The 13,003-nt window shown below is 46.5% G+C and overlaps 1 protein-coding gene across 1 annotated transcript; it reads right to left on the bottom strand.

Annotated features, from left to right (window-relative positions):
* Window positions 1-4,138: 4,138 nt before the first annotated feature.
* LOC109295269 (complement receptor type 2-like) lies at window positions 4,139-12,864 on the bottom strand. The gene is made up of 8 exons (XM_019514038.1): window positions 12,679-12,864; window positions 10,950-11,174; window positions 9,918-10,094; window positions 8,462-8,641; window positions 7,502-7,531; window positions 6,621-6,696; window positions 6,279-6,363; window positions 4,139-4,946 (listed from the first exon to the last, which is right to left on the bottom strand). The coding sequence occupies exons 1-7, from the start codon at window positions 12,722-12,724 to the stop codon at window positions 6,282-6,284; spliced, it is 816 nt and encodes a 271-aa protein (XP_019369583.1). The 5' UTR covers window positions 12,725-12,864; the 3' UTR covers window positions 4,139-4,946; window positions 6,279-6,281.
* Window positions 12,865-13,003: the final 139 nt, after the last annotated feature.

Below are 13,003 nucleotides of genomic sequence, written 5' to 3'. Positions count from 1 at the left end.
GTAGTTCACTGCTGATCCAAGGAAGGCATCTGTCACAATAATTCTTCCATTCGATGGCTCTTCTGGAGTACCACATGATTTTTCTGGGACAGAACCAGGACAGAATTAGGCTTCTTCCTTTCAATGTGCTGCAGTTACCCAAAAGGCTCTTTCACAGTTAAAGCCACCTGCACAACGGTGATTTTGAAGAGCACAGAATTTGGCGGCCTATTCTGAACAGATACTTATCTTTGACTCATTTCACAAGTGAGGCCATGTGACTACTTTGAGCAGAGGGTTGGACTATTTGGCCTCCCAAGGTCCCTTCCAGCCCTTGTTTTCTGTGATCCTATGACTGGCTAGGATGGCAGCAGGCATGATTTACAGACATTACAGGGATGAAAAGCACTGAAAACCAGCCCCTGCTGTTCCTACTGGCCATTCCTGTTGAGGGGTGACACTGTCAGACTCAAGGGTGGGAAGAAAACCCTAACTGACAATAACTAACATCCCTTATCTGCAGACTGGAAGGCATAAATTATTTAAGGGCATATCGTCTCCCCACCCCACTACCTACTTGTAACTGAATTGAATGCTCTTGTGCTGTGTGCTCGCTGCTACAGCAATAGTGAAGAGGAAAGATCTGCCAAAGGGCTGATTTAGAAGCCTTGAAAATAAACTGTTCAGTTTTTGATCTGCTATCAAGTCTTATTTTCAAAACTTCTAATAGCAGCCCTGGAAATCACTAATAACTACCTTGAAAATAACAGGAGCTGGACAGATTAAGGGCTATGATACCAGAACACAGCCAATCCTGTGACCTTAAAGTTTTAGCACTTAATGTACTTGGGTTACACTAAATACTAATGTGTACCCCTTTTCCACTCCTCTGGCTCTGCATTTAAACAGAGAAAACTGTAGTAAACTGAACGCACCAGGGCCAACCCATGCTGGTAAAGCAAAGCACGGTCCTGGAGCACAACTGGGAAGCGACTCCTGAAGACACCACTACGGGATGTGGCTAGTGACAGAAAACCAGCACAACCCAGAATGAGGGAGAGGCAGTGGGCATCATTTTGGTTAGGCAATTTCCCTCTGCCTCCTTCCCCCACAAGTGCAGCATCACCCACCTCCACTGAATGGGACACCTCCAGTGACAGCCTAGTGGAGAAGGAATGTCCTTACTGCACCCTCTGAACTCATAAGAAAAAGCAGCAAGTTGCAGGCTCTGGGGAACCCTAGGACCCAGGGAGCTGTGCCAGGAGACAAGCCCTGAAGGAAACCCTGTTCCTTCCACTTCACCCACTAGGATCCACCTGCTACTGGGGTGGGAGCATAAGACCAGTGCCCCAGGGGCAGAGAAGCCTGTGTGCACCAAAGGACAGCCTTGGGGGGCAGCAGGGCAAGCTCTGCCATGGGACCCACTTTGGATTATTCCTCCCAAGCTGTGGGCTTCCTGCAAGAGGTCAGAGCGGAGGAGTTTCCAGAGGGCCAGTGGGGTGCATGGCTAGAGCAGAGCATGGGGCGCACCTACCCTTGGCGCTCTTGGATATGACGACGAGAGCCAGCAGCACCTGGACCCTCAGTGCCCAGAGACAGCACAGCAGCATCACGGCAGCACGGGCTGGGGTAGCTTCTCACTGCACAGGGCGTGGGCTGTGCCAAGGCTGCAGCTGGGTGGACCCACCAACGCTGTGGTCAGGGCATATGAGTCTGCATCTGGATCCTGATCCTCACTTGCTCGTAGTCAGAGCACCAATTCTTTTTAAAGAGGCCAAGAATAGAAGCAGATGTAGCCCTGCAGGAAGTTGGGCACAGCTCCTCCCAGGCCCAGACATAGCTTTTTCCTCTGCTGCCTCCTCCTGAGTCAACACGCCTTGTCGGTCCAGCTCCAAACCCTTCTGTTTTGTGCATTCACTGGGGCAGGGACTGGTCTCCTCTCATCTCAAACAGGCTCAGAGGCCTTTGCTAATATTACCAGGGGGACTTAGATGCTTAGAAGGCAGGGCAGATGCACCCTTTTATAGACTCCCTAACTATCGAAGTGTTGCCCTATTGCCTGTTGCAGTCATTTAATCCCCTTTCCTAGGTACATATCTGAGGATTCCCTTTGCCGTTCTTCAGGGCTGGATCTGGCTCCCATGCAGGATTAAAGACTCCTAGTAGCATTTTCACAGCCCTCTGCTTTGGGCAGAGCTGCAGGCTCTTTCTCCTTTCCTGCTGCCTCTATAACTCTTTCGTTGCAGACACTTTCAGGGGTTGTCAGGTCCAGCTGCACAACACCTATTGTTACAGCTGCTATTCTAGTTGTTGGAAATTGGATGAGAGATTTCAAGTCAAACCCCTGTGTTAGACTTTTTTTCTGTCCTCTACCATCACTGCTAGAGCATGCACCCAAGACTACAGGAAAATGCATGTGAAACTGAAACTTCTGTGTTGACAGATGTTAGAAGCCACTAGCAAGTAGCTGTGAAAACAGAGCAGGAAGTGGGAGCAGTCCTTCATCAGAGACTGTTACTGCCTTGAATAAACAGGCTTGGCATTTTAACCATTCTCCCTGCAAGGTAACCTATGCATCACACAATACATGTGCCATCTCTTTTCCAACTGCTCTGTTACTTCCAACAATATTAAGACATGCCGCTGTTCCAGCTTAATAGACTGATGGATACTGGGGAGGGAATTCCTGTACCCACCAGAGTGAACCTCAAGCAAAAACAGAACTTAAATCTTTCAAAGTGCAAGTTTTGCCCTTGCACAAACTTTGCAGCATTTGCCAGATATTTCTCTGCATCTTGTTTAACCTGGACTGCAAGCTCTGCAGGGAGGGGGCCTGTTCAGTTTTCATGCTGAAAGGACTGTACAAACAATGAGTACCGAATTCTCAGCAACAGAATAAAAATGTATGAAATACAGTTGGATGCCAAAGAAATCTGCAGTGACCACCAAGACTCCTTCACTGTTGTTTGACGGTGTGATATATACTCCTGGGGGCCCTGCAGTAGGTACAAGCTGCATTAGGCACAGGATATGGACAGATGTAAGAACTGAACCATTCAAGTGTGCCTGTTTGGGAACTGGCTCACAGCTGTCATGGGTCAGTGCCCTGGTGGTCCAACTGGAATGGGCACCTAGTAGGTGTTGAAATGCTGTGGCTCTGACACCACGGGGTAGGAGTGAGCATCCAGCCCTGCATGCATCTCAGTGGGCAAGTGGGAGTGGGGTAGAGAGGTGATTGCATCCACATTTTAGGAGTCCCAGGAGTCCTGTAGCTGAGGCCTTTTCACTTTGCTGCTTTCTCTTCTCTCCTAAATATGAATTCGATCAAGTTCAGTAGTCTACACCTGACCAAAGTTTCCAGTGTGCTTGCCTGACTTGGGGTGCTTATAAAGGGGCAGTGCTTGGACCCACACTTTTGGGTTCCCCAGGGCTGGGGGGGTATGACGAGGAGCTTCATCAAGGAAGGAACGAGGACACAGCTGGGTGTCAAAAAGATCACTTTTATTAAACAAGCAGTGCAAGGGAGCTCATGGATAAAGTGCAAATCAAAAGGAAAAAAAAGAAGAGGGGAGCTGTAGAGTTCTAGTCACTTAACACTCAACCTGGCTGACCTGTGTCATGAAACACCCTGTATCCACTCCTTTTTGGACAGAACAAGGAGCAATGGTCTCAAGTTGCAAGGGACGTTTAAGTTAGATATTAGGAAAATGTTTCTCACTGGCAGGATGATGAAGCACTGGAACAAGCTACCCAGAGAGGCAGTGGACTCTCCATCCTTGGAGGTGTTTAAGACCCAGCTAGACAAAACCTTGGCTGGGATGTTGTAGCTGGGGCTGGTCCTGCTTTGAGCCGGGGGCTGGACTAGATGCGACTTCCTGAGGTCCCTTCCTACCCTCATTTTCTGTGACTGTATCCACCACTGACTTGGTTCACAGTGAATTGTTTCCAAAGAGAATTTCACTTTCCAGGTGCATTTCTGAACTTTTCCAGAAAGTTTTGAAACAGTTTAACAGGTTTGTACATAAGTCCGCTCTGCAACTGCATTTAAACCAAGCTAGAGTGTTTTGGGTGTCCATACTCTTAAATTTAAATCTATAGCCTGTCTGGTTATAGTCTGCCTGGTTTGGGGTTTCTGTTCTATGATTCTCTCATTCTTCTAGGATACAAGTCTTTATTTCAGATCAAGTACTCTGGAAGCAGAGTTGTCAGTTATTCCAGAACAGCATCACTTAATTTACACTATTTAGAAAGTAATCATCTAAAGTAAAGACTGTTTTCTTCTGGAGAAGCACTTTCATCAGTAGATCTCAAAAACATTTTCCAAGGAGAGCCCACAGCATTAGCTCAAGGAAAATGTGTTTGATCATAATCTCTCAAGGAAGAGCAAAACAAGCTGCAACAGTTTCTAGGTGCAGCCTTCAAAAATGCTTTCAGCGAGCATATAATATAGGCGGATGTTATCCAGTATTGCAAGATCAGACCATTTGTTCTAGTTACATGGCAGCACCTAGTTCTTGACGTGTATGGTCTTTTAACTGCAATTCATATTCGAGTTTAGGTTGTAAACCTCTATGCACAGAAATGCAGCAAGCTCCCACGTGAGAAAGGCAGCATCTGCGGGCATTCATTTTGCATTGTAAAATAATTTTAAAAGGTCTTAAAAACCCTTGAAATTGATGTAAAAGAAATGGTTGTAGCTCAGTGAAGGGCCATATTGTAGTACCCTGTGTCAGAAAAGCGAGTAAAGCTGAAGAGACTGAGGCACAGGGGTCAGCGTGCCTGGGGGTAAGGCAGCAACAAGTCACTTCCACAGGAAAGGCTCCTTTCACCTCCCAGGCTCTCAAGAAGTCTTGCCAGGTTGACTGTGAAACTGCTTCAGGAGGAAGCTTAGGAGCTGTTCTTTTGATTCCAATTTGAGGCAGCAAAATCACCAGCATTTGCTTTCTGTTCTGCAAAAGCAAGATGATCTGTGAAAGGGAAAGAAAGCCAGAGATTCATCTGGGGGGCCAGCATCTGGATGCTCCAGCATATCTTGCTTAGGCAAAAGTCTGCAGGCAAGAAGTGCTCATGGGCATCGAGTAGAAGTGTACAACAAAGGTCAGTCCAGGAGCTACGTCACTGCTGTGAGAAGGCTGAATTTTATAGCATCCTTGCTGTAGTTTTACTCATGGAAGCAGCGGTAGCAGCAGCAACTTGCATTGAATGACAAATAGCAAAGCTCCCCCCACTATCCCATGGGGAACATCAGAACAAGAGCACAAACTGCTGACCAAGAAGGGGAAGAAAATATTTCCATGCAACTCCCAACCATTTGGAGCAAAAAAAAGAAAGTTAAATTCCCCACAAATGAGCCTGGTATGGAGAAGAAGCAAATGCCTGGGCAGGAGGAGGAGAAGATTGCTACCAGGCAGAGAGATCACCCACCATTACAAACAAAGCCAAAATAAGTGTTTCTAGTCTCCTGACCAAGTTCATGAACATGATGCTGAAATTATAAAAATGACTGGTTCCAGTAAATATTGGAGAAGTTTTGTGCGTTTCACAGACAGAAATGATCTCAAACCAGCCTCCTTGTTTTCAGTCAGTGTTTAAAAACATTCAAAATCCATTCATATGCTGTCAGAGGGGTACACAATAGAGAGGCTGCACATAGGAAGTATAAAGGCCAATAGCTGACCATGCCGTTCCCCATCTGTATCAGATTCCTGAGCAGAGCAAGCAAGCATCCATTGCCACACACATTAAAGCAGGCAGAGACCTAAACTGTTATTTCACAGCCTTTTTCTCACTCTCATTCAAGTGCAACTTGATTCTGCCCAGCTGCTTTTATAACACACCATCATCTCAGCCCCAATGCTAGAGCCCAGAAAGCAAGGACTCATGAACTGTCCCCAGGCTCAAACAAGATCAAAGAAGATAAAAGCAAGGTGCTTCAGTCCACTTAGGTACTTAGAAGGAGAACAGAAGCTGGCTGACGGTGTTCCTAGTAAAAACCTGTGTACCATTTGCATTCAGACACACAGAAGCATGTTTCTCCCCAGTGGATTAGGAGGAGAGCGGTTATTTCCTGCTCATTTCCTACTCACCAACTAACTGAACTTAAATTACAGCAAATCAAACTTCATAGATTCCATAGACTTCATAGGAATTAGGGCAGGAAGGGACCTCACAAGATCATCAGGTCCAGCTCCCTGCCCAAGGGGCAAGAAAGTGAGCTAGGGTCAAAGCATCCCTCAACTCTTTTCACCACAATTCCAATATTCTTACATTGAGGTAAATGATCTGAAATAAACCCATACCTGCTAAGGTGCAAATGAAGACTTCTGATCAGTTATGTCAGTCATGGGGATTGGGTAGTCATAGTTTTCATAGGTATGATAGTACCTGAACAATCAGGAAAAAGGAATACACATAAGAAATTGAGCTAGTTTTCCAAGGACAGGCAATTCCACTGCTTTTAAAAAAAAAGAGAGACGGCAAGCAAAATGAGGTACCGCCACAACTGATTGCAGATATTTGTGCTTATGGTTTGGAAAGCTGTTCTGATGCTCACAGTAATCACATCAGAGGACTACAACATGAATTAATTCACTCATACCCATACATGCAAGGAAACAAAATGGAACTGTAGAGAGCCTCACCCTGCTTTTTTCTTAGAAGCAACTCTCCAAACAATGCCCATAACCAGTAGAACCAGCAGCATTGCTCCCGAGACGCCTGAATGAACAAGAAGGGCCCAGTGAAATGGGTTGAAGGCACATAGAAACGTAATTATTGGCTTTTGCACAGTGTTAGTAACCTCAAAAATCCCTGATGAAGCAAAGTATGAATCTGAGCACTGGGGGGTATATCACTTCATTTGTAAAGTGGAGTGCTGGCTCGTTGCTTAGGTTGTTAGCACTTTATGTTGCTCCCCTACTAGGCTTGGATTTTTTTATGCAAAGGCCTAATTCCTGGTTACTGAATTCAAAAGGCCTTATTCGCAGTGAAGCGATTTGTCTGGTGCTGCTTCAGTACTGCACTTGCATTTATAGTGGCACAAAGAAATCAAGAAGCACAACCTACCATTTAGAGCCCAGGGCACTTCAAGCCACATGAACTGAGAGAAGGGACACTGTTGTGATGAATCAAGACCACAAACTTGAACAAATGAGCCAGTGACTTCAAAGGAAGTCACAAAGCACAATGGCAGAACACAGAGGTGACCAACATCGAGGCCCCGGGGACTTTGCCACATCCCATTTGGCCATGCAGCTGTTGTTGGGACCTAGACAACCTGGGAGGAGGGAGACTCTGAACTAAGGCTGCCTGATTACAGAAGTAATACTCCTTTGGTGCAGATGCAGTGTTGGAGGCAAGCAAAGGTTTGAGAGCAGAGATCCTGCTCTGCAGGGAAAGTGCAGGAACAGCGGGCCAGACCCTCAGCTACACTAACATGGATTAGCTCCACCACAGTGATAGAGATACATCTCTTCACGCCAGCTGTGGGTACAGCCTCAAATGCTTTTGATACGCTGCTTACCTGTGACAGCTGAGATTGCACTATAGGAGCCTAGAGAAGGAGAAGAAAACACATGCTTGAGAAGCTGCAAAATAAAAAAAACACCAGCCCTGCCATTCCCTTCAGCAACACTTAAATATTGTCTCTATCTTGGTCACATGGGAGCTTTAATTGGAGAGGTCTAGAGCATGAGGTTTGCAGGAAATCTTCCCTGCATTCTCGTAATCTGCAGAAAAGCCCCTGCAGCTCTGAAAGGGAGAGTAAGCATTGACAGGCCAAAACAGAAACCTCGGTGCCGTTCCAGGTGGCTGGGCCAGGACGTTGGCATCTGCACACCTGCTAGATCAGTTGCTCAGAGGCTGGCAAGGGCTTGGGTCTGGGTCTCATTCACACAGCGCTGAGCTACAAGGACTTCCCCACTGCTTGGAAGACTGCCTTATGCTGACACGGAGAGATACGTTGTAGGCAGGGATTACACATGGGGTCTTCAGGACTGCCTAAGGGAGTTGGGTGCTTAAATCATTTACTTTTCTAACACCCATCTTAAACCCACTGAGCCCTAGAGTATCTTCTCTAGTGTAAGGAGGGACTACAAAGTTGTGTCTGTGCAAGTTAAGAAACTGTGCCACACCTACACACCAACATGCACTAATTTAACCCAAGCAGTTGTCATAGTAACCACAATGAATATTCATGATTATATATAATATTGATAAATACATAAATTAATAGCTAAGGGAAATAAGCCTGCATTCAGACAAGACTCCAGAATAAACAGGACGTGAATTGTAGATCATCTCTAGGGCAAATCTCATCTCAGCTTCTTGCACTTCAGTTTCAACATTAGGTTGAAGACTAAACCCAAGCAACAGACATGCAATTTTTCCCTCTTTTGCTCTGGTTACAAAAGGCCAAATACTATACATGTCTTTCACTGAAAGGTACAGACTGAACTCATCTTTCCATTTTGTCTCCGCTCACCTGATTTGCAGACTGGCATAGGAGGATCCCAGGACAAGTCATCTTGGCACTGAATTAAACTGCTGCCCTCCAACATGTAACCATCATCACATTGCATAGTAAGGTTAGTCCCTATAGGATATGTCATTCCCATCATTGCCTTCCCAATACCTGGTACATCTGGGACTACACATCTGATCTCTGAAATTGGAAATCATTAAGTACGTACTTCTCATACATGATGGAAAACCAAGATGCATATACAACAATTTCTTTTTACAGTATTGCTATCTCTCCCCTATCCCCAGGGTCATGTACTATCTGGCAGTGGGAAAAGCAGAGCAATTCAGGGCATAAGCCTGGCCCCTGTCAGTCACCGCAGGTGGGTGGGTTGCATCACACTGTTGCCAGGAGCCCCTTGGCTTCAACAGGGAAGATTCAGCAAGTTGGGTCCTCTAAAGTCCTATAGCAGAGCACAACTCTCAGACAATCAGCCTAAGGGAACAGAGAGACCCCTGCAGAAGGCTGTGGGCCCAGGGGCTGGAATGCTTACTGTACTCTATTAGTATAAATGGAAGAAATAAAGCTGAAGTCCTGAAAAAAGGACCTGAACCAGGCCAAGCCCTTCCAGGACTGAAGGAGCAAGGCCCACTTAGTTCAGTGGGAATACAGCCATGAACATCTACAAGGCCAGGGTTTACCCCTAGTCTTGCCAGCTCCATGTTGTGCAGATTCACTCTCCTTGGTGCAAGCAGCTGCCATTTCACTACCGGTTGTTTGCAAAGCCCCGTTCACTACTAGAACTGTCTTGAATCAAATGGTGATGCCAAAATGTTTTTCACCTAAAAGCCAGGGTTTGGGGAGGGGTCAGAAATGCATTTAGTCTTTCCATCATGAAAGTGTCGGTTTGTAATGTGATTTATTATAGAAAAAGGCCTTAGCTGGACGACACAATCAACTTACACCCAGATCTTAACATACGCTTACCTGGGTTTTAGGCATCTAAGTCTCTAAGTATGATCCTATTCCTATTCCAGCCTTCTCAAGTCCCTGGAAAACCATTATTTCACCTACTTTTGCAATACACCTTAGCCTTAAGATAAAACAGACCCACTCACGTTCGTCCAATAGCTTAGTGAAAGGGGCAATTGTCACTTGGTGTGGAAGTCCTGGACAAACAGGCATCCAAAAACCAGGGGGTCCCAAAGAGAGCAACTAAAATGGACCCCGACTCTAGCCCAGTGAGAAGAACCCTCCTCTAGCTTAGAAGAAGTCTTTTCCCCCGCTACTGCTGCTACCCATTTTATCTAATGTCTATTTAATGCTTTCCTGAGGCAAGATGCATTTTTTTAGACAAGCAGCTGCATAAGCTTCAACGTCTAGCAGGCAGATCAAGTCCTAGTTTTTAAAGTTATTCTTACATTACTGCTAGAGTGCTGGAAAGGGAGCAAGAAGGGCAAATAAGTACACTTGGCACCTTTGCAGTATGGGAGAGGGGGGACCCAAGTCCCGGAAGATGTGCACTGAGATGTTGCTTCTCCAATGAGCAAGTATCCTGTGTCACAACTATGAGTCACGGAGGAACCGTAAGCAAATTCTTTCAAGTCCTGGATACTGCGGTTCCCATTGGCAATGGCTGGAGGTGCGGCACAACCTGGAAAAAAACCCAAACTCAATAAATGTTGACACTAAACACTAATGGAAAGCTGAATCTGGTTAGCAAATCCATAGAAATGTTCCTTGTCGAAACACAAAGCATCAAAATCACATCCATCTAGGTTTACGTATTTCCAGCTGAAAACCTCACTGTGGGTGTGTATGCCTGGGGAGGCCGGTACACAATAAAAGAGGGCATGAACTTACACCACATCCGCAAATCCACATGAACTCCTGATGTAGAACTGTGTGCACCCTTGCCTTTGTGCAAGCTTTATTGCATGCCACCAGGTAACTAAGCTACTCTGCATGTCCTGCACACAATGTGTACAAAGTACAAGATCAAGTGAGCTAAGACGGGGAGGGACAGGCTGTGTAACCGATGACAAGGGGTAACTGCTCATGTGCCCACAACTACCCCACTGTGGCTTAGCACTAATTGCAGGGAACCTGTTTCCACTGTGAAGGCTCCTCCACAGAAGTAAACCTTTAGAGAAGGGTACCATGCCTACATGCTTTCCATGGCAGATCTGCAGAGAGGATGGAGGGGGAAATAACAGGCCCGTTGGGGCTTTTCCTTCTACACAGCCTGTAACTGTTTACACAAGCATGGCTTGCACTCTGGTGCAATCCAATGTGTTAGGAGCTGTATTCACCACCAGTCTAAGAGGGCAGAACTCCTCTAAAAGAAATGACATTGCACAGACCAAGCATGAATCCAGCCCCAACATGTTCAGTTAACCAGAGAACTAATCCCCTCCTGGGATTTCTGTCACTTTTTTCTAATGGCCTGGGGTGAAATGGTGTCTAGCAAATGATACACCTAGAGCCAAAAAAAAGAATAGAAATGCACCTTTGCAGGAAGGGAAAGGTTGGTTCCAGGTTCCGGATGCTGTGCAGCGAACAGAAGTCTCTCCAGCAAGAGAGAAGCCAGGCTCACAGCTGTAATTTACAGATACCCCAGGGGTGAACACTTCAAGGTCCTGGCCACTGTGCTTCCCGTTGGTGATTGTTGGAGGAGACGGACACTGATGTTTCAATATGAACTTCATTGGGGGAAGCGAGTCGTTGGGCTGATCTAGAAGAGGAAAAGTCATTGCCACCCCAATAGCAGAGATGCTCACACGCAAGGGATAAAGTTACTCATCTACCTTGCCTTGCATCCAATTCAGGTCCTCCCAGATATCAAGAGGCATTCCCACCTTCCCCATTTTGCCCTAACGCCACACCTGCTCAAGAGCCTCAGCTATGAAAAAGAACATGCTTCCCGTGTTCCCAACAGCAATTTCACCAATTTAGGGCCATGTAATCGTGCAGTCACGGCCTCCTCAAAGGTCCCTCAATTCAGCAGCAGGATTGTGTCCAAGGCTGGGAAGACTCATTTGTTTGAATAAAGTATTGGGGGAGGGGTAGGTAAAATGAATGGGAAATGGTTCTAACACCAGAAAAATAAGAAGAACCAGACCATTGTGTCAGAGGTGCTTATCTGAAAATATCAAAGCAGTAACAGCAGCAACAGATTGTAATGCCTCAGTGCAAACAAAACCAATAAAAGCCAAAGTTAGGCCGGAGTACTGATGCAACCCTTCCACACAAATATGCACCAACACACCACTAAACGTCTCCTTAAATATTGGTACCAGTCCTATGCACAGACATGGGAAACACTTTATTAGCAGTAGAAGTCCTAAGTACTTCTTTATGTGGGCAGCACTTTATAAACCATCAAGTCAGCCTGAAAGTCACCAGGCCTCACACATGCACCAGTGGCATGTGTGTGCACAATCCTCAGACTGCAGCACATGGGGCTCCGTGAGCCCCTTACTGGAAAGTTCAGTCCCTAGCTGTGAATTGTGTATGCTAGCAGGTTTGTCTGAACTTCCAGACCCTGTGCAATGGATGGAGGCCTGTCCAAGAAGGGAGTAGCCAGCCTCACAGCTGACAGTGTGGAAAGCTTCCAAGGCCTGGGCACTGTGCTTTCCAAGGGCGATGGCTGGAGGTGGGGGATGCTGCAGTGAGAGGGGAAGGAGGATTTTCAGTGAAAATAGTAAACCAGTTAAAAACAAGAAGCTTCCAATAATCAGATCTACCAGGAAGAGTAAGAAAAGCTCAGGGTGTTTGTGCCAAGTCACTCACACTTGCACCACTGACTCCACACACACATAACAGCACTCACCCTCCTAAGATTTCCCTCTTGCCAGGAGCAAGGTGCCTCCATGCTGTGATTTTTTTCTATCCCCAGGTATCCAGTCTTAAGGAACTGAAATACTTTACTGGAGAAAGATGAATTCTCAATCTGTATTTTGCTACTGCCAACAGGAATTCACCACTGTTGGGACACTCACGGGACAGACCATTAATCAGAGCTCTCTGCATCAAGGGGTGGCAGAATGACGGGGGACACCTATCACAAGGAAACTGCAGCAGAGAGAGGGGGGAGTCCAGGCAGAAGTTTGTATTTTCCATGTTTACCTCCAAAAGCTGAAACAGGATTCCCAGCAAGTTCACGTATCCCTCCGTGAATGACCCTGCCATATACTCCCCATGGCCATGACCAGACCCCAAACGCAATTCATGCTTACCAAGACTGCAGTAAGGGATGGGGGGATGCCAGGTGCCATTCTCCATGCACCGGATCTCCTGACTGCCATTCAGTGTAAAGATGTCATTACATTCAAGCCTCACTCTGTCTCCAGGTCTATACACAGAGCCACGTCCATCCAAGTTCCTTCCATTCAGGATCTCTGGGGTTGTGCAGGTGACCGCTGCAAATGAAACCACGTGAAACATGGGCTGGGGCACAAGAGGCAGCCTGCTTGCAAAGGGTGGCCCCCAATCAATCGCTGGTCCCTCAGGCCCACTGAGCCTCACTGGAGGCTCACTCCCCAGCCCAGAACTTTGCATCTT

The sequence above is a fragment of the Gavialis gangeticus genome, unplaced genomic scaffold, assembly GCF_001723915.1.
Source record: "Gavialis gangeticus isolate Ggan-Ray unplaced genomic scaffold, GavGan_comp1, whole genome shotgun sequence".
Lineage (NCBI taxonomy): Eukaryota > Metazoa > Chordata > Crocodylia > Gavialidae > Gavialis > Gavialis gangeticus.
This window is presented reverse-complemented; position numbering and strand designations above follow the sequence as displayed.